This window comes from Leucoraja erinacea, chromosome 6 (genome assembly GCF_028641065.1).
Source record: "Leucoraja erinacea ecotype New England chromosome 6, Leri_hhj_1, whole genome shotgun sequence".
Taxonomy (NCBI): Eukaryota; Metazoa; Chordata; class Chondrichthyes; order Rajiformes; family Rajidae; genus Leucoraja; species Leucoraja erinaceus.
The window spans coordinates 24,673,650-24,693,516 of record NC_073382.1 but is presented as its reverse complement, the minus strand read 5'-3'; the positions used below and the strand labels follow the sequence as shown (position 1 = coordinate 24,693,516).

Sequence of the window (19,867 nt, the reverse complement as noted above, 5' to 3'; positions counted from 1 at the left end):
TGTTACCAAAATGTTCGTCTCTACAGCCATTCTCAAAAATAAACATGAAGCATGTACATTTTGAATGAAAATAGTATTTGTAGCTTTTGCTCACAGGTGATGTGCTCCAATAGGGAGTGTAGATAGCTTGGATTGTAGGAACCATTTTTCCCCAGAGGGAGGTTGGAATGTGTCACGCAGCACCCAAGTGGGCGGCGGAGAAAGGACTCTCACAACTTTGCATTATCTGAACAAGCATTTGAATTGTCACGGTATTGAAGACTACAGATCAACGCTGGTAATAGCAAATAGTGCAGCGAGGTGTAGACATGGCATGTGAAGGGCCCAATTCAGTGTAGTACGACTATGATTCTACAACCAATGGGCTAAAGAATCAGTCCTCATGACCCTACAATATGGACATTTAAACTCACACAGTTTGCTCCCAAATGGATGGATGTATTCATCTTGCTATCTCTAATCCCTCTTAAATAAGCTGCAAACCAGACCTGATTAACAGGGAATCTCTCTAGGGTCCTGGGGAATTTGTGGAGATGTACAATGGAAATGCTGCTCCCCATATCATACAGAGGTCTGCTAGATTTAACTGCTTCATGTATTTCTAAGTCTATCTCAAGGTTTACAAACATTTGTAACTCACCTTGGTCAGCGTCTGTCCTAACAGCCCCTCAAACGCATTGAGGTCAAGGTATGGTCCATGATACTGAGGGTCAGACTGTGCTCTTCTACCAAGCCAATATATTGTGATCAAAACCTGTAAGGATACCGTTATCCATATAAGTGTTTGACATAAAAAAAAATCAGAATACATCAATAAATAACATTGCTCAATTAAATTCATGGAACATGCCTTTATCTCACGTCTATACTTATACTCAAGTAATGCAATGATTTGCTTCTTTATCAATGAGACATCTTTTAATACTTTGTAGCTTCCAGGCCCAGAGATAATGGAGCCCTCCATAAGCAGACAATTTTAATTTCTTAAACACACCCTTGCAGGTGAGTGGGGTGAATTTCGATACAAAGATTACCCAATGAGGCTGTAACATATAGCATCGATAAGCAGTGTCAGAAGTCTGCAAAGGCCATTTCCACACAGGCAGCTCTGACAACCTGTGATATTGACATGAAACAAAGAGTAGGGATTAACGGGTCCCTTTCAGAATGGCAGGCAGTGACTAGTGAGGTACCGCAAGGCTCGGTGCTAGGATCACAGCTATTTACAATATACATCAATTATTTGGATGATTTGGATGAAGGGACTGCTCATCGTTTACCTTCCAGAGTAAATGAGTCAGGTTTTCCATGAACATGATCACTGCAATCCCATCAGTTCTCCACTCCCTGCACTCATGACTGGGAGACATACATTTAAAATGAGAAGATAAATCTCTTTCAGAGACAAAGATAAAAACAAAAAATAGCTTTGAATTTGAGGAGGGGGTGAAAGGAAAAGATATTTTGATATCATTGCAGATTCAAATGTTCAGATTGGTAAAGTTTGCAACGAAACCAGCTAACTCCAAGGTATATCAAGAGAAAGAATGTACAATTCAGATATTTCTGTAACACAATAAAACAAATGTTCCGATCTGTAGAATTGACGTTCAAATAGCAACATAAAAGGTTACCAACAACAACTTTGCATTTAAGTAGCAGCTTGATAAGGTCCCACATAAGAGATAAGTGGGCAAAATTAGGGCACATGGAATTGGGGGTAGAGTGCTGACATGGATAGAGAAGTGGTTGGCAGACAGGAAACAAAGAGATGGGATTAATGGGTCCCTTTCAGAATGGCAGGCAGTGACTAGTGAGGTACCGCAAGGCTCGGTGCTGGGACCGCAGCTATTTACAATATACATCAATGATTTGGATGAAGGGATTCAAAGTAACATTAGCAAATTTGCAGATGACACAAAGCTGGGTGGCAGTGTGAACTGTGAGGAGGATGCTATGAGAATGCAGGGTGACTTGGACAGGTTGGGGGAGTGGGCAAATGCATGGCAGATGAAGTTTAATGCGGGTAAATATGAGGTTATCCACTTTGGTAGCAAAAACAGGAAGGCCGATTACTATCTAAATGGCGCCAAGTTGGGAAAAGGGTAAGTACAACGGGATCTGGGAGTCCTTATACATCAGTCTATGAAAGTAAGCATGCAGGTACAGCAGGCAGTGAAGAAAGCAAATGGCATGTTGGCCTTTATAACACGAGGAATTGAATATAGGAGCAAAGAGGTCCTTCTGCAGTTGTACAGAGCCCTAGTGAGACCACACCTGGAGTATTGTGTGCAGTTTTGGTCCCCTAATTTGAGGAAGGACATTCTTGCTATTGAGGGAGTGCAGCATAGGTTTATACGGTTAATTCCCGGGATAACGGGACTGTCATATGCTGAGAGAATGGAGCAGCTGGGTTTGTACACTCTGGAGGTTAGATGGATGAGAGGGGATCACATTGAAACATATAAGATTGTTACGGGTTTGGACACACTAGAGGCAGGAAACATGTTCCCGATGTTGGGGGAGTCCAGAACCAGGGGCCACAGTTTAAGAATAACGAGTAAGCCATTTAGAACGGAGACGAGGAAACACTTTCTCTCACAGAGAGTGGCGAGTCTGTGGAATTCTCTGCCTCAGAGGCAGGTTCTCTGGATGCTTTCAAGAGAGAGCTAGATAGGGCTCTTAAAAATAGCGGAGTCAAGGGATATGGGGAGAAGACAGGAACGGGGTACTGATTGTGGTTGATCAGCCATGATCACATTGAATGGCGGTGCTGGCTCGAATGGCCGAATGGCCTACTCCTGCGCCTATTGTCTATTGTCTATTGATCTGGTAAAACATCCAAAGATATATTGGAGCACCAATATAAAGCAAACTTTACCAACAGGCCAGAAAGGACATAGAAACTGTTGTTAAGAAAGTTGTCATGGAGGTAGATTTTCTGGAGCATTTTAAATGCTAAGCACATTAAAGTAATTGAATCTCGCAGCAACAAAGACATACTGTAGGTAAAGAGTCACAACATACACTCTTAGAACAAAACTAAAGCTTAATTAATTAGTTCAAACACAATGCACTACGAAAATAAACTGATACAACTATCATTAAACATAAATATCATGCGGGCCACATCTTTACAATATTGGGGGGAGGGGGGGATATATCTTTCAGAGAGAAATGAAAAGAATGTGGTCCAAATGCAAACTCCAATGCTTTCACAATAAGTTCTATAAGTATCTAATGACTACAAAGAAGAGAGTCCAAAGCATTGCAGTCACTCAGGATTATGTGGCTGCTATATCCAGTTGAGGTCCAGGCTGATTTCCATTTAGCAGCTGCTTTCTTTGTGTTTCAAGCTGTTTTGGAAGTGACAGGTCATTGTGTACAGCCAAATCATTGTAGATCCTTTCCATTAGGCAGGTTACGTCAAAAGTCAATTTAGGATCTGAGAATGTTGCCCCATAGGCAGCAATAATTTAGATCCATATCAGTGCTTTATGCAGCAGAAAGCTGCACTGAACTCAAACCACAATTTTGTCTAAATTTTGTCCACATCAAAGATCAGTTGGAGCTTTTGCTTTTAAAATGATGGCTAAATGTTGTTCAGAAATTAAAACAAAAATATGCAAAATGGATTGAAAGAAAGAACACCAGAGCAATTCATAACCAGCAGATCACTTACATTTTTGAGTCTCCTTTCAGTTTCTTCACGCCTGCAATAAATAAAATAATGTAATTAGGATAATTTACTTCAGCTGTTCCTGTTTAAAATAATTTTCAGTTAAAATATATATTCTGATATTTATTTATTAATTAATTCATCTATTGGTCCTTCCAGGAGACCACAAAGCAACAGGAATCTTTCTTGACCATGGCAAAGGTCAGTTATATCTAGTGTAAGCATTTTTAGAGAAACAGTGGTAAAAAAAAAAATGACAAATGTTTTGAACTGCTCTCCTCATTTCTAGGTCTCGTGCAAATATAAGAGTGTGCACCGTCACCCCATGTGAAGTTTGCAATCAAATGTTAAAGCAAAAGTATTTCAGGTCATTTTCTTTCAATTGGTGATAATTGCTAAGATTATTGCTTTACCGCTTCACAAGATGATGGTGGATACTTTCATTACAGTTTAATGGTACTTTGATGAGCACCGGATTACAATCATGCGCCTACAGTTCTCAAAACTCCTCCTCCCATTTCAGCATAAATTTAGTCAGGGATGGAAAAACAGAACTGACAGGGAATAATCATGATACAGATCATGATAAATTAGCCTAAATCAGTTTTACTTTAACTCAATCCTGTTCCAATTTAACAAGCATATCCAAAAACAAACATACGCAATCCCGAAGGGTAACTCATCATTTGGATTAAACTTTTCACATGCAAACCAGCACTGATTTTTAAAATTAGTTAGTTTTAAAATAACATTGAGGGAGGCACCATCTCCTCGCACATGTTGTTTTACAGGACCACTTCTATAACTCATAACACAATCCCTCGTTCAATCAGTCAAATAACGAATGACAGTTCTCGTGCTCAACTGAATGGCTCAAGGTTTCAAAGTGCACTGCACTCTTCACCCAATCTAGCTTCATATGAGGAGGTCTACGCTGTGGGTATTAAGATTGATCGAAGTCTCACCACATTGAGCAGTTGATCTGCATCAATACTCGATATTACCATTGTAGACGCCACAGCTCTAGGTAATGAACAATGCAGTATATTCTGCAAAGGAACATAGAGGTTAAGGAGTTGCGCTGAAAGGTTAGCGTTCCAAGCCAGATTATGATGGCAATGAGAAGAATCATGTAGAACACATTTTAGTCTCGAACTTGAAGGGGTGACACAGTGGCGCAACAGTAGAGCTGCTACCTTACAGCGGCAGGATCGTGCTAGTGTATGGATTGAGCATTGGTCCACAAGGATGACTCGAAGAGTCTGTTCCCACACTATTTCTCTAAAGTCTAAACTTCAGTTACAGTTATTGAACTGCCCATGGGATACAAAAAGCCAAGTAAAGAAGAATATTGGAGGAATCATGCCCGGGTTTCACTTTATTCACACCAGTCAAATAACATTTCACCAAACTAAGTCAAGGAATCACTTTTACCTCACAATTTGACCTCTTTGAAAGAGCACAAAAATGAAGATATTTACCATCATTGTAAAGCCTGACCATTGTCTCGTTCAAACTCCTGAACCTCCTATACAAATCCCACCTTCAAAGTGTGTCCTTATGGACCACATCAAGCAGGAGAGGAGAATCAGCTTGAAATCAGGGGACCACCTCATTCATCGGCTGAATCAGGTGCCAGTCGCCGCAACAGCTCCAGCCATCCGGCCCTCAGAGGGGAGGGAGGTGCTCAGAATTTGAAAAGCACACCTCCGTAGCTAGCACTAATCCACAATGACCTAGCAGCATTTGCAATGGAATTCCAACCATTAGCCAGCTAACTCGGTGAAGGGTCACCAGCATTGACAACAACTGCAAAACCACTGTGGCTTAATTCTTCAGGATCACACGCGCTGCAGGATCACACGAGTCTAGAGTTGGAGGGATTTATAGAAGAAAAAATGAATATGAGGCTGTGCTTGGAACATTTGCAGGCATAGACAGTATGTTGGTGCATAACGGTAGAGTTGGAGGGATTTATAGACAGGGTCCTTGAGATGAAGATGGGGGATGTGGGCCTAGAGGGAATGGAATGCCCTGGGGATGTCAGGACCCTGACGGAAAGAGTGGTCTGACTTGGTGTCTTGAACGGGAGGGGATTTAACCATTCTTATAGACATCCATGCAGGAAGATGATGTTGGGAAAGTTATAGATGTCCATAAGGGTGAAGATGAGATGGTTATAGACAGGGCCCATGGTGAAGATGAAGGGGTTAAGAGGGAGTTAATGGGTTTCGGCCTGAAATGTTGCCTATTTCCTTCACTCCATAGATGCTGCCACACCCGCTGAGTCTCTCCAGCATTTTTGTCTACCAACGGTAGAGTTGTTGCCCTTCAGCGCCAGATACCCGGGTTTGATCCTGACTATGGGTGCTGTCATACAAACTATGGGTTTGTATGTTCTCCCTGTGACCAGGTGGGTTTACCCCATGTGCTCCGGTTTTCACGTACACTTCAAAAACCTTTAGGTTTATATGTTAATTGGCTTCAATAAGTTGTAAAATTGAGCCTTGTGTGTGTGTAGGTTAGTGTACAAGGTGATGCTGGGCAACGTGGACTCGGTTGGCCAACGGGCCTGGTTTCACGCTGTATCTCCAAAGATTAAACTTGAAAGAGAGTACAAGATACTAATATTTTTCTTCTCAGTTATACCTCCTTGTGCCATTCTCAGGTGAACTTTCAGTGGGTCTTTGATGTCTTTGTGTTACACCATGCTGTTCTTCCTATAACTGCTGCCTAACAGCTGAAAGACTGCTCTCATTGCCCAAGTTCAGTGAAATACTTTTTTGCATACAGTTCAGTAAAAATCTTACTGCACATAGGTACAATCATACTGAAGATCAGCATTAAGATCATACTTAAAATCATAATGATGATCAGTCTGAAGAAGGGTCTCGGCCCGAAACGTCACCCATTCCTTCTCTCCAGAGATGCTGCCTGTCCCGTTGAGTTACTCCAGCACTTTGTATCTACCTTTGGTGCAATCATACTCAAGTACAAGAGGGTGGGAATCATAGCGTACACCTTGACTGTACATAAGAGTTGCCATGTTTCTGGTGCCATGATTCAACTTGCATGATTAATGACCAAAGGTTGTTTAGAATGTGGAGTCTTAACTTGACCGTGATTGCCCACAAGTGACTCTCGGTCTTGAGAGGCATGACTAAGACCTGATGCCCTGGTCTAAATGAGGACACAGGCTGGAACAGCTGAATGAGTTGTTATCCATATAAGGAACCTATGCACCCTCCACAATGATTTGAACATGTTACAGATGACGACACAAATATTTGTCGGTGCTTGCAAACTAAAGTCAATATACCAGGTGAACTTTCCCCAGTCAAATAAGATTTTACAATGACAATGGACTTTCTGCTGATTAGTAACATTTCATTTTCTCTTCCTGGTCTCAAATTCTTTCATCTTCTTCCTGTTCTTTGACTACAGCTTGCAATTTGTTCGCCTTTGAAGGGCTGCACTTCTTCACCAGATATAGACACAAAATGCTGGAGTAACTCAGCGGGGCAGGCAGCATCTCTGGAGAGAAGGAATAGGTGACATTTCGGTTCGAGACCCTTCTTCACCAGACCTCTGGACTACGGTTGTCTCAACCCCTCATCTTTAAAATGGCTCCAGTGCATAACCCTCATGCCTGTTGACCTACTCAAGGCAGGCCATCAGGCAAAATTAATGAGACAAATATACACAGAAACTAAATTCACACAAACATTAGTTGAGGAAATAGGGCTATTTTTGCATGTCCATCATTCATGCAGTTGACAAAACATGTTTACCATTCCAAAGGTACCATATAACCATATAACAATTACAGCACGGAAACAGGCCATCTCGGCCCTACAAGTCCGTGCCGAACAAATTTTTTTTTCCCCTTAGTCCCACCTGCCTGCACTCATACCATAACCCTCCATTCCCTTCTCATCCATATGCCTATCCAATTTATTTTTAAATGATACAGGTGCACAACCTTTTATCCGAAGATCCAAATAACGAAAACCTCCGAAAAGCGACATTTTTTCAGTCCTTGAAGAAAGGTCCTTGAAAACGTTCACCGAGGACGGCCCGCAGAGGTGACAGCGGAACCTCCGGTCGGTCCTCGAAGAAAGGGGAACTAAAGCCCCATTCATAAAAGAGAAGGTGAGGGTATATTGCGCGGGAGGGTTAATAATTGACAATCTGCTGCTGCCAGCCCGCTGAGGTTAAAAAGTTCCCACGGTAGACTCACGATACACAGTGTATCGTGAGTCTTGCGTGGGAACTTTTTTAACTCAGCGGGCAGCAGCAAGTTGTCGCTCCCTTCAGTTTCACCCCACCTACACCCCTCTGCTTCCCGGCCATGTGTGTGACCCCTTCCCTCCCCTCTCCAGCTCCCCACCCATTGCACCGGCGTGGGGGCTTTGCACTGTCTTCACGTCGGAGCTAGTGCCAATCGCCGGAGACGTCAGGACCAACGGGACACCGACCCCCAGGCCCACTGCAAGCACGGAGATCCCAGAGACCCACAGCCAGCAGCAGCCCAGCCCCGTTCCAACTACAGAGGAACACGCTCTCCGCTGTCCCCGTAGGGACAGAAGCTGATGGCTCGGGCTGTGACGTCTCCGGCCACCCCCCTGTACAGGAGCTGAGACTGGGAACTGTGGGGTTGTTTGCTGTTGCAGAGGGAGGGGGCAAGGGCGGTACAGTTCCCAGTCTCAGCTCCATTCCAGGGGGGTGACCGGAGACGTCAGGACCAACGGGACACCGACTGCAAGCACGGAGATCCCAGAGACTCACAGCCAGCAGCAACTCTAGCCCGGCCCCGCTCCAACTCCAGAGGAACCCGGGTTGCGGATGAGGGTGCGCAGCTCGGGCTGTGGGCGAAGTGCCACTTGTCGCTGTAGCGGCGCATCGGGGAGCGGGTTCCTGTTGGTCCTGACGTCTCCGGCCACCCCCCTGGACAGGAGCTGAGAGACGTCAGGACCACCAGAAGCCACTCCTCGATGGGCCGCTACGGCGACATGGCAGTTCGCCCACAGCCCGAGCTGCACCCCCTCATCGGGACACAACGACCCCCAGGCCCACTGCAAGCACGGAGATCCCAGAGACTCACAGCCAGCAACAACTCTAGCCCAGCCCCGCTCCAACTCCAGAGGAACACGGGTTGCGGATGAGGGGGCGCAGCTCGGGCTGTGGGCGAACTGCCACTTGTCGCCGTAGCGGCCCATCGGGGAGCGGATTCCTCTGGAGTTGGAGGGACAGGGAGACACAGCGGCTTTTGAGAATGGTGGGCAATCACTTCCAAAGTGCTGCCCACACAGTCAGTACACCTCTCCTACACTTGTCTCCCGCACTAAGATCATCTCGCAGAGAAGGATCCCAGCCTAACCCTCCCTATTCTCTCCTATTCTGCAAGAAAAACCTACATTGAAGACTCAAACTCGCGATCGAGTAACTGCCGGGATCGAGGCGCAAACTCGCGACCTTGCGGATACGAGCCGAGCACTGTACCACTGAGCCAGTCGTTAAAATCTACGCTAAAAATCTTCCATTCCGAAAACCGAAAAATTCTGAATTACGAAAAGTGTCTGGTCCCAAGGCTTTCGGATAAAAGGTTGTGCACCTGTACCAATGAACCTGCCTCCACCACTTCCACTGGAAGCTTATTCCACACCGCTACCACTCTCTGTACACTAAAATTAATTAGATCGGGTCAACCACTTTGATATTTTGAGTAAATTAGCTTAATAGTTCATTCAATTACTAAGGCCTCCTCTAGATAACAATAACATTTCCCACATTGTTTCTTGTACATACTAAACAAGAGGTGGGGAATGCAGGATTGCAGGCCAATTGAAAAATCAAAGATGGAATTGGCAGAATCCTATGAATTTACTTCCTCGATTTCAAATCCATCTCTTTTGTTATTGTGCCCCATTTGATCACCTGCCAACAGTAGGTGCCTTGGTTAATGGCAAGCAAGGCTTTGGACACTGGTTATGGTTTAGTTTATTTTTAAATAAAAGACATTTTACATAAAGTGAAGAAAAAAACGAACTGCTGGAGGAACTCAGTGGATGAGGTAGCATCTGTGAAGGCAAAGCGACAATCAACGTTCAGGTCGAGACCTTGCATCAGGACTGCTTAAAAGGCCAGAATGAGATTCCACTACGAAGAAAAACACCACCTTTCAGCATAAAGTCAAACAGCACAGAAACGGTCCCACAGCCCACATCATCCATGCCAACCTTTTTGCTAATATACACTAATCCCATCAGGACCATATCCTTCTATACCTTGTCTGTCCACTACCTCTTAAACACAATGACGGTATAAACTAAACTCATTTTATTACCACTGGCAGCATGTTCCATTTATCAATCACTCTTTATAAAAGACTTACCCCTCGGATCCCTATTAAAATTTCTTCCTCTATCTTTTAAACTATGCCCTTTTATTTTTGATACCCCTATCAAGGGAAAAAATATTCTGACTATCTACCCAATCTATGCCTTTGATAATCTTACATACTTCTATCCTGTTACCTCCTTTACTAGAGAGAAAACAATCCAATCTCTTCTCCATAACAAGTCCTCCAATCCAGGCAACATCCTGATGAATCTACACTCTCTCCAGCACAATTATATCCTTCCTATAGTTGTCGATGAGAACGCCACACAATACTCCAAGTGGGGCCTGACCGGTGTTTTATAAAGTTGAAACATAATGTTCCAATCTTACATTCCATGGCCCAAGCTATGAAGAAGATTTAGTGTAGTGATGCCATGGAGTGATATTCAATGCACACACAGATTTAATTAGCAAGCGCAGTTCTGGGCGCAGTGTCAAAAATAAATGAAATTCCACCAAGGAATCATCTGCACTAATTCAAAGCTTAATCATATTCCCAATAAACACTGCACCAGCTTTGCCTGTAACTCATGAACATCAGAGCTTATAATCAACCGGAACAGGGAACGACCAACACAAGTGCAATTTAATTAAGGATAGGACCTTTAATGATTACTTAATAACAAAATCCTTCAGCACTTGAACACCAAATCAAGGCTTTTGAGACAACACTTTATGAACTTGGGTATTAATTAACTGCACAACGAGGAAAATTCATAATTGCTTGTCTTCAAATTTCATCTTATCACTCCAAATATTAGAGCTCTCATTTCACTGATCACTTTAACGGAAAGACTGACGCAAGCTCTAAGCTATGTTACTACCCTGATCTCCACAAATCAAAAAACAATTTGTTAAGGCTTGGAAGGATATCATGAGTAATAGTTGCTAAGGAGTTGCCCAATGCCAGTCCAGTCCCTATAGAACACTTACGCTAGACTACTCTGCCAGCCATTTAACCTTGAACAACAAGAAACAATTATTGAAGCTGTTCCTCCCATTTGAGTGCTATTTAAAAAACAAGAACAACTTTACTGAACCCTAAGGAGAAAAAAAAAGGTCTGGTGGAACTGAACTGTCCAGTCAGCATCTGTGGAGTGAAATGGACAGTTTATATTTTATATCAGGAGGCCCCTTTAGACTGAGGTAGGGTCTCCACCCGAAACATTGTTTGTCTATTTCCCTCTACAGAAGCTGCCTGACCCAATGGGTTCCTCCAGCAGTTTGTTTTTGCTCGACTTAACATATGCAATCTCTGTTTCCATTTCACTAAATCTACTTGCATTGATTGTAAATGTTGTGCGAGTTACAGGTAATAATAATAATAATAATAATAATACTTTATTGTCATTGTAAATACATACAACAAAATTTCAGGTGCACTGCCCGAGCGGAGCTCCAACGTACTAACAAGTAGCCCCGACTCGAGGAGTGCTGAGCCTCCGCACGTACGTGTGCTGCCATCTTGACCCTAAGCAAGGGTCACTGAAGGGAACTGGAGAATTTGGGGATCGGGCAGTAAACTACATTAGATCTAGGAAGAATAGTGGCAGGGATGGCACAGTAGTAGAGTTGCTGCCTAACAGTACCAGAGACTCCGGTTCAATCCTGATTATGGATGCTGTCTGTACAAAATCTGTACATTTTCCCTGCGATCGCATGGGTTTTTTTCGGTTTCCTCGCACACTTCAAACGTGTACAGGTTTGTGAGCTAATTGGCTTTGGTAAAATTGTAAATCGTCCCTAGTGTGTAGGATAATGCAACTGTACTTGGCAATCACTGTTTTCCTGCTGTATTGCTTAAACAAATTGAAATAATTGAAGTTACCAACATTTAATGCAATATTCTTGATATGATGCAATATTTCTAGCTTTATGGAGATCTATCCTCACATAGGAGGGAATTAGTTATTCATCCACATTAAAATCAATTTGTCACATCAAAACTGTCGTTAAAATCTTAATTCATCTACAAAAATGGGGCAAATAATAAGGTGGCAAACCTTTACAAGCAATTGAAATAAAGCAGCACCAAATCATCCATTTATCCTGAATTTCAATACCAGAAGCCCATCAAATGTTTTCATTCTTACCATACTTCAATATATTTTTCATTCTATCCACACAATTATGGCTAGAGCCAAGACATAACAGAATATTTTCAACCATAGCTTTACTTAATTTAGTGTCTTCAAGTTTTACACTGAAACAACAACTATCTTTTTTTTTAGGATATTAAAAGTCAGTGTATTTTCTGTGAACTGTTCATGTCCTTATTTAAGGAAACACAGTAGCTGCCTGCTAAACATATTATCTCACAATTCCTTAAACTATCTGCACAATCACCCTGTTGTCAACAGGGTATAATTACACTGTAGCATTAGCCGTGGCTTGCTTCCATTACAAATATGGACATTGAAATGTGTAACAAGTACAAAAGATAAATATTAAATCAATGAAGAGGGAGTGCAAACTCCCAATCCAACTATTTTAGAACTGTCAAAAGGATGATTTATTCTTCAGAAATATTCCCTTTTTCCCCCAAAACTCATTAAGACCCGAGTGCATGCATATTCTGCATTTCCTTATGACACAATGGTCCATTTTTGGCTCATGGAGTCTATGCTAGCTCACACAGCAATCCCATTCCTAAACTAGTTTTCCCTGTGACCTACTCTTCCAATTTCTTCAACAACTACACCCCTTCCCAACCCCTACCTACATTTGGAGCAATGTAACCAATTAACCTGCCATTCAGCACATCTTTAGGATGGGGAAGGAAGCCGGAGCATCAGTGGTCACAGGGAACATGTCCACATGAGTAGGCTTCCTGCTGTGTGGTCCTGACGCCCCATCCCTGTAATGTGTTGAATGCAGTGCTTTGAAAGTAATGAACTACCATTGAATGGACCACTGTTATCAAGATAAAATATGTCAAATAGTGCTAGCTTTCATTACTACTTCCAGAGTAAACAGCCATTGTTCAGTCAGTTTCATGCAACTTAGATATACCTGCTACCAGCATAAGACATAGCAGAAGATGAGGCACCACAGCTATCATCCCGCCAGTCACATCAACACGAATTCTCAAGGTGGAAAATGATGACAGCAAGTTTTTTCAAAAACTTTTCATTTAACGTTTGTTTTATTGAATTGAATATTCTCAATTTTCATATTTCCTAATCACATAGGAGGAAACCATTCGACCAAAGATAGACACAAAGTGCTGGAGTAACTCAGCAGTTGAGGCAGCACCTCTGGAGAACATGGGTAGGCGACATTTTAGGTCAGAGCCCTTCTTCAGACCGATTGCACGAGGGTGGGAAAGAAAGCTGGGAGAGAGAAGGGTCAGAACAGATGATGGCCAGTAACAGGTGAACTAAGGCAAGGGGGTTATTTGTTAGGCAGTTTGTTGAACAAAGGCCACGGATAAGATGAAAAGACCATTTTGCTGATCAAGTCAATGCCAGCTTTCAGAGCAGTCCAATTCTCCCATCCATTTCTTTGGGAACTTGGAGCAAACCGTAGTACCCAATGCTCATCTTTTGTTGCTCTTCCATTATAATGGGGGAAACTTGATTGTAGCTTCAGGGGCATGCTAATGGGGAGTTCAGGGGAGAATTTCTACAAGTTGGTGTCAGTAATTTAGTGCACCCTCAGAGTGCACTGAAGGAACATTCTCCGTTCCTAAATCATGAGCTGACATGAACTTCAGATTCTTACTGACGACTTCCAAATGTTTAGAAAAGCACATTGAAAAGTTACTCTTTGTTGAATGAGGTGCAAGTGAGCTCTTAGAACCACAGCCAAACAATATCTCGAGTGATTAATTTCACTTGTGTTGAGTCCAAGTATGTCAAAATTAGGGCTAGAATTTACAAACTTTTATTTTTAGTCCAGTCTAGGGAGATTCAACATTTTTTATTACTTTGGCAGATTTTTTAAGCATTTCTTGATTTAGAAAAAAGTCAATTGAAGCATCAACTTTCAGTCTCACTAAAGAACAACTAAGATGAAATAATGAAAACACCAATTGATACACAACATCATTTTATCTTTTTAATAGTTATCTGAACACTCCAGAGGCAAAAAGGATTGGTTCATAGATTACAAAGAAGTTTTTAGTCATCTGCAAATTTCTCAATGCAAAATGAATGTGCAAATCCTATTTGATTGCTAGTTGTTACTGACATGGAATTTTAGACTTTACTTTAGAGATACAGCGCGGAAACATGCCCTTCAGCCCACCAAGTCCACGTTGATCAGCCCATATACTAGCACTATCCTGTACACTAGGGACAATTTACAATTTTAACAAAATCCATGAACCTACATGTCGTTGGGAGTGTGTGGGGAAACAAGAGCACCCAGAGAAAACCCACGCTGTTACAGGGAGAACATACAAACTCCGTACAGACAGCACCCGTAGTCAGGATTGAATCTAGGTATCGGTCGCTGTAAGGAAGCAACCCTACCGCTGCGCCACTGAGCCACCCCAATTTTATTGGTGAAAAAGAGAAAACAACTCCAAAATTTATTTCCACTAATTAATCAATTAATATGAAAATATCAAAACCCCTCAATTATTTTAAAATTGCATTTTTTAATATTTTCACTTTTGTTGAGCTATTTCAAATCCCAAGTGCTTTCTCAATCCCAATGTTTTATTGAACGTGGATATTTTGCCGGATGGGGATAGTTCCTGGCCAGCATTTATTGCTTATTTTTAATTGGATTGGGTGACTTGCTCAACCATTGCAGAGGACATCTAAGAGTTAACCACAATGTTGGGGCTAGAGTTACATAAACGCTAAGCAAGGCAAGGTTGGCAGATTTCCTCCTCAGGACATACTCTTTGGCAGGATATTAAAAAAAATTATCATATTCCGTAAAATGCCTCCAGTTAAAATTTAGTGATTATTATTTGCTGGATCTGCTGTGGGAATCTCTGGTTATTAGCTGCTCTGCAAGCCTGAGGATATTATTACTGATGTGAGGCAGGCACAAGGGGAAAGATGCATAGCCCCGGAGCTGACCACAGTTTGTGGGACTAACTGCAGTCTTTGGTTGGCTGGAGATAAAAGAAAACAAGAAAAGCATTTTGTACTGCCGTGATTAAAGGCCATCTTAGAGAATGATTTTGCTCAATCAAGGGGTTGGATATTTCAGGAACAATAACAATTCTGTCACCTCATAATGTTTCAATAAATGGCAGGCAGAGGGCAGGGACAGAAAGAGGGAAAATGAAAGATGCATTGAAATGGGTATAAATTCATAGAGAGATACGGTCCTAAACAGGCCCTTCAGCCCATTGAGTTTTCATCGTCTGTCAACTGCACATTTTTCATTAATCCCCCATTAATCTCAATCGTTTTTATTCTCACTATATGTTCTAGATCCGGTCTCCCCACCCACTAACACAAATTCTACTGCTCACCTGTGGGGCAATTTATAGTGATCAGCTAATTTACTAACCCATATATCTTTGCGATGTGAGAAGACACCAGAGCTCCCAGAGACAACTCAGGTATTCACAGGGAGAGTAGGCAAATTCCTCACAAACAGCAGCAAGCGTCAGGATTGAACTCATGTCTCGGTACCAAGAGGCAGAAGCTCAACTAGCTTCACCACTGTGCTGCCCCGAGAGACAGAAAGAATATTCTTTGCACTACATTTTTGCAAAGTGTCCCAATAATACTTTAAAAACAGTAGCTATAGGAAGCAGTGACAACCTAACTGAGCAAATCATTGGGAGCCCATAAAAAGCAAAGTGTTTAACAAACAGATAACTTGCTTCAGTGGGACTGATTGGGGAGTAAGGAAAGGTCAGGACAATGTCAAAGGACAAGGACATTTATTGTCACATACACCAATTGGTGGAAATTTGAGTTACCATGACGCACAAAAAAATAAGATAAACACACTATAGAATTTAACATAAAACATAAAAACATCCCCCCACAGCGGAATCAACGTTTCCTACTGTGAGTGAAGGCAACAAAGTTCTGTCATCTTCCTCTTGTTCACCCTTGGTCGGGACCTATTGAGGCCTCCGCAGTTGCCACAACGGCGGCCCGATATTTCCTGCCCTCTCGCCGGGCTGAAGGAGCTCCGGCGTCGGAACGGAAGAACACTCAGCGGCTTGGAGTTTCCGAATCGGCCGCTTCCTACCGGAGACCGCTGCTCCCGAATTCCACAGGCTGAGCTGGGCGGAGCTCCAACACTGGCGATCCTCGGCGAGAGACCCCAGGCTCCGCGATGTTAAAGTCAGCACCGTCCACAGCTGGAAGCTCCGCAGACCACAGCTCCACGATGTTAAAGTTGGCAGTCCCATACTCCGGAGCTCCAACACGCCGATCCCGGTAAGGCATCGCCCGCCCGCGATGGTTACTTCAGTGCTGCGCCGCTGCTGAAGCTCTGGCCGGTCTCCGGCAGGAAAGGCCGCGCCAATCCAGATGGTAGGCCGCAACGAGGGGGCGAAGATGCGGCTCGGAGGAAAGACGCATCCTCGACTCAGGTAGTGACTGAGAAAAATTGTTTCCCCCTTCCCCCCACCACTCCCACATAAAAAAGACTGAAAGACCTCCAAAACAAAACTTTTAGACAGACTAAAAAATTTTAAAAAGATGAAAGGATGAACAGCTGCTGGCGAGGCTGCCACCACTCGGAGCCTAGAATAAGCCCACTCAATGAGCCTAGAATATACCCGCTCTACTGGGAAGCAGCATTCCTCATATTAATCCTAATCGGCATTCCTTTACATCAAGGATTTTGAAACCTATGAACAGGCTTTGGTGTTGCCAATATTTTTTTTTAAATCAGTTAAATCATGTTTGGCAACTCTGCATCCATGATCTGTTTTAGTGTAGATGGAGTTTACCCATTCAAATTTAAACAGGCAAAATTACATTGTACCGTAAACAATAGGCATATCAAGGCCATTGGATTACACAGATGATCAGAAACAGACATCAAACTATGCAATTTATGTAACATATTGATCCTTTCCAAGAACAGAGGTGCAAAGGAGGTGGAACCTAGATGTTAATATGGATTTTTTTGCTGTGTTCAAAAAGATGTCTGATACAATTAGGATTGAGATTAGTAAATGTAGTTAATTGTACACCATCATAACAAAGAGATTAAATAAGTTGAGGAATTTGCAAACAGTTTGGTAGTCAGCTCTCCAAAATGGAGTATGTCCATTTTCTCCCAAAATACCACTACCCCACACAGAGAAACAAATAAAGAGTATCGGTTGGACCTCTTGACACAAGGCCGGGCAGCTGTGATGTGAAAAAAGGTGGTAGACACAAAAAACTGGAGTAAATCTGTGGGTGCATGGTTTAACAAGGTCCTCGTGCAACTGTCCACTGGCCTGCCCACTGAAAGCATAGCTGTCCCTGTACCGCCCTTCTGGACATCTCTCCTGATGCTGGTATCGATGGGTAGGGAGGGTCTACACTAAGAATTGTCAACACCTTGCAATAATGAATAACGGGAGCTTTCTGTCTCTGTCAAGGAACAGTGTCTCTGGTTCAACCTTGTACATCAGAGACTGGAATAATCCTAATTTAAGAACTATTCCATTACTTTTCGGAACCTACGATTCCTGAGGGGGGGAAAAATCAATGCCCTCGTTAAACATATCAGAGCACACCCTGTTCACCTCTTTGTTGTCATCTCTTGAAGAAGCAAACATACTAAAACACTACAGTAAATTTGGAACCAACAAAAAATACACTGGGAAATCTCCGAGATCTTCAGGTATTCAGGGCAAGCTACGAGGTCATCAATGTTACACCAACCAGACGGCTGCAAATAATTCCTTTTAAAAGCAGCTTATGAGGTTCTGTGTCACAGGCTCACTGCTTGTCAGATAATTTCAGCGAGCAATAAAGATATTATAAATAATGACATTGTAAAATAAATGTTCCTCAGTATATGATCTACCTTATTGAATTATTACATCAATATTGAATATCCTATCTCACTGGCCATATATAAAGCAGTTTTTACTGAAAAAAATCCAGCCTAAAACATAATCTGCTGGATGCAGAAAAATGAAAGCAAGATCAAATGTTTGCATCTAATTCCACTTGGAATTTTCAACCTTGTGCTTTTGAGGTGACAGTGTTGGCACTGGAACCACATTTAATTAGATCATGCCCTGCAGTACATTTTAGCATTTTGGCAGAGCCAAAATGACATTTATCAGAAAGGAAAAAGGTGCTATGGGTATGGACATGATACTATCCTGTACCTATTGCTATCAACAATTCTACACAAAATCTCATTTGTTTCCCTATTACTGACCATGGTTTAAAATCCTCTTTTTCTGCTTTTTGTCTTTTAAAGAGTGATCATCGACTAATCAACTATTCATTTTTAACCTATATTATTGTAATACAGAACTGTAGTCACACAGCACAGAAGCAGGCCATTCAGCCCACTGACCAACACATACTTATCTACAGTAATCCCATTGTTTTTCATCATCTCCCCCCCCCCCCTGCCCACCACATTCTCATTAATTAACTCCGGATTCCACCACTCACATATCAGGGGCACTTGCAATGGCAAAGTCAAAGTAACCTATCAACCTGTATGGATTGAAACTGGAGCACCAGAGGAAATCCACGCTATCACATGGAAAATGCACAACTTTTATGCAGGCAGCACCCCAGGTCAGGATTGATCTGGTTCACTGGTGCTGAGGCAAGTAGTCGACTGTGCCACTGTAGAAATACTTCAGATATATAAAGAGAGTCAGTTTAAAATAGACAAAGGATAAGGATTTAGAAAGCAACAGCAAGACTTTAAAGGTAATATCCCAAAGTAACAAAAACTTGTAATTCTACAATAATTTAAATAAAAATCTCAAAATGATTCACATAACTTTTACTATCTGAGCTACACAGCCATCAGGGCAGAGATCCAAAATCATGGTCCATAAGTTCAGCTTCAGGGAATGCCTGGAAAAATGCCTTCGCACAAGACTATAAGAGGCAGAGAAATTAGTTTACAGAGGAAAATTGGGAGCTTTAGGCTTTGAGGATAAACAGAAAGTCAAGAATGAGGAAGGATGGTGTTTCAGGGAGATCTAGGGCTGCCAGAACCACAAGAATAATTTACTATATGAAATTTCCAAAATTAGCTGTTGATGTCTGTAACATACTGGCATGCTCCCCAATGTATGTAAATCAATTTGCAACCTATTGATTTTGTTTAAATTATTATGCCAAAGAAAACATTCTAGAATTTGAGCAATTCTTCTTTATCACTGTTAACAAAGTTGTATAATAGTCAGCAGTCAGTCACTTGCAGAATCCAGTGTGGAACCTCGCTAGCTCCATAGAATTCACACAGAATGTATACATGAAGATATTATACATTCGAAGCCACCTATCAGCATGCTCTAAACCAAAATTAAGAAATTGGTTCCCATTACAATAGGAATCCGATAGTAACACATTTGTAATCTGTGATGTTTGTAAGTTAATTGGCCTCTGTAAAATCCCCCTGTGTGTAGGGAGTGGATGCGAATGTGGGATAACGTAGAACTAGTGTGAACAGGTGATCGATGGTCAGTGTGGACTCGATGGGCCCAAGGCCTGTTTCTAAGCTGATTATCTAAACATAACACATCTGCAAGCCTACTTTGATTAATTCAGAGGACTGCACATTCACACCTCCCTCCTCAGCTGCAAGGGGCAGCTCACAGTGTGAAGCCACTCCACGCCAACAGTCACTGCCTTGCCGCCATGTTGGAACTAGTCAGCCGTC

The 19,867-nt window shown here is 42.4% G+C and overlaps 1 protein-coding gene across 6 annotated transcripts in view; it reads right to left on the bottom strand.

The window, feature by feature from the left end:
• The window catches only part of lmo7a (LIM domain 7a), a 203,921-nt gene that overhangs the window by 70,949 nt on the left and 113,105 nt on the right, over positions 1-19,867 (bottom strand). For all 6 annotated transcript variants that reach the window (XM_055636734.1, XM_055636738.1, XM_055636737.1 and 3 more), the window contains 2 exons: positions 3,683-3,713; positions 641-754 (listed from right to left, as the gene is read on the bottom strand). In XM_055636734.1, coding sequence (XP_055492709.1) covers positions 641-754; positions 3,683-3,713 — 145 coding nt within the window. The remainder of the gene's footprint in view (positions 1-640; positions 755-3,682; positions 3,714-19,867) is intronic.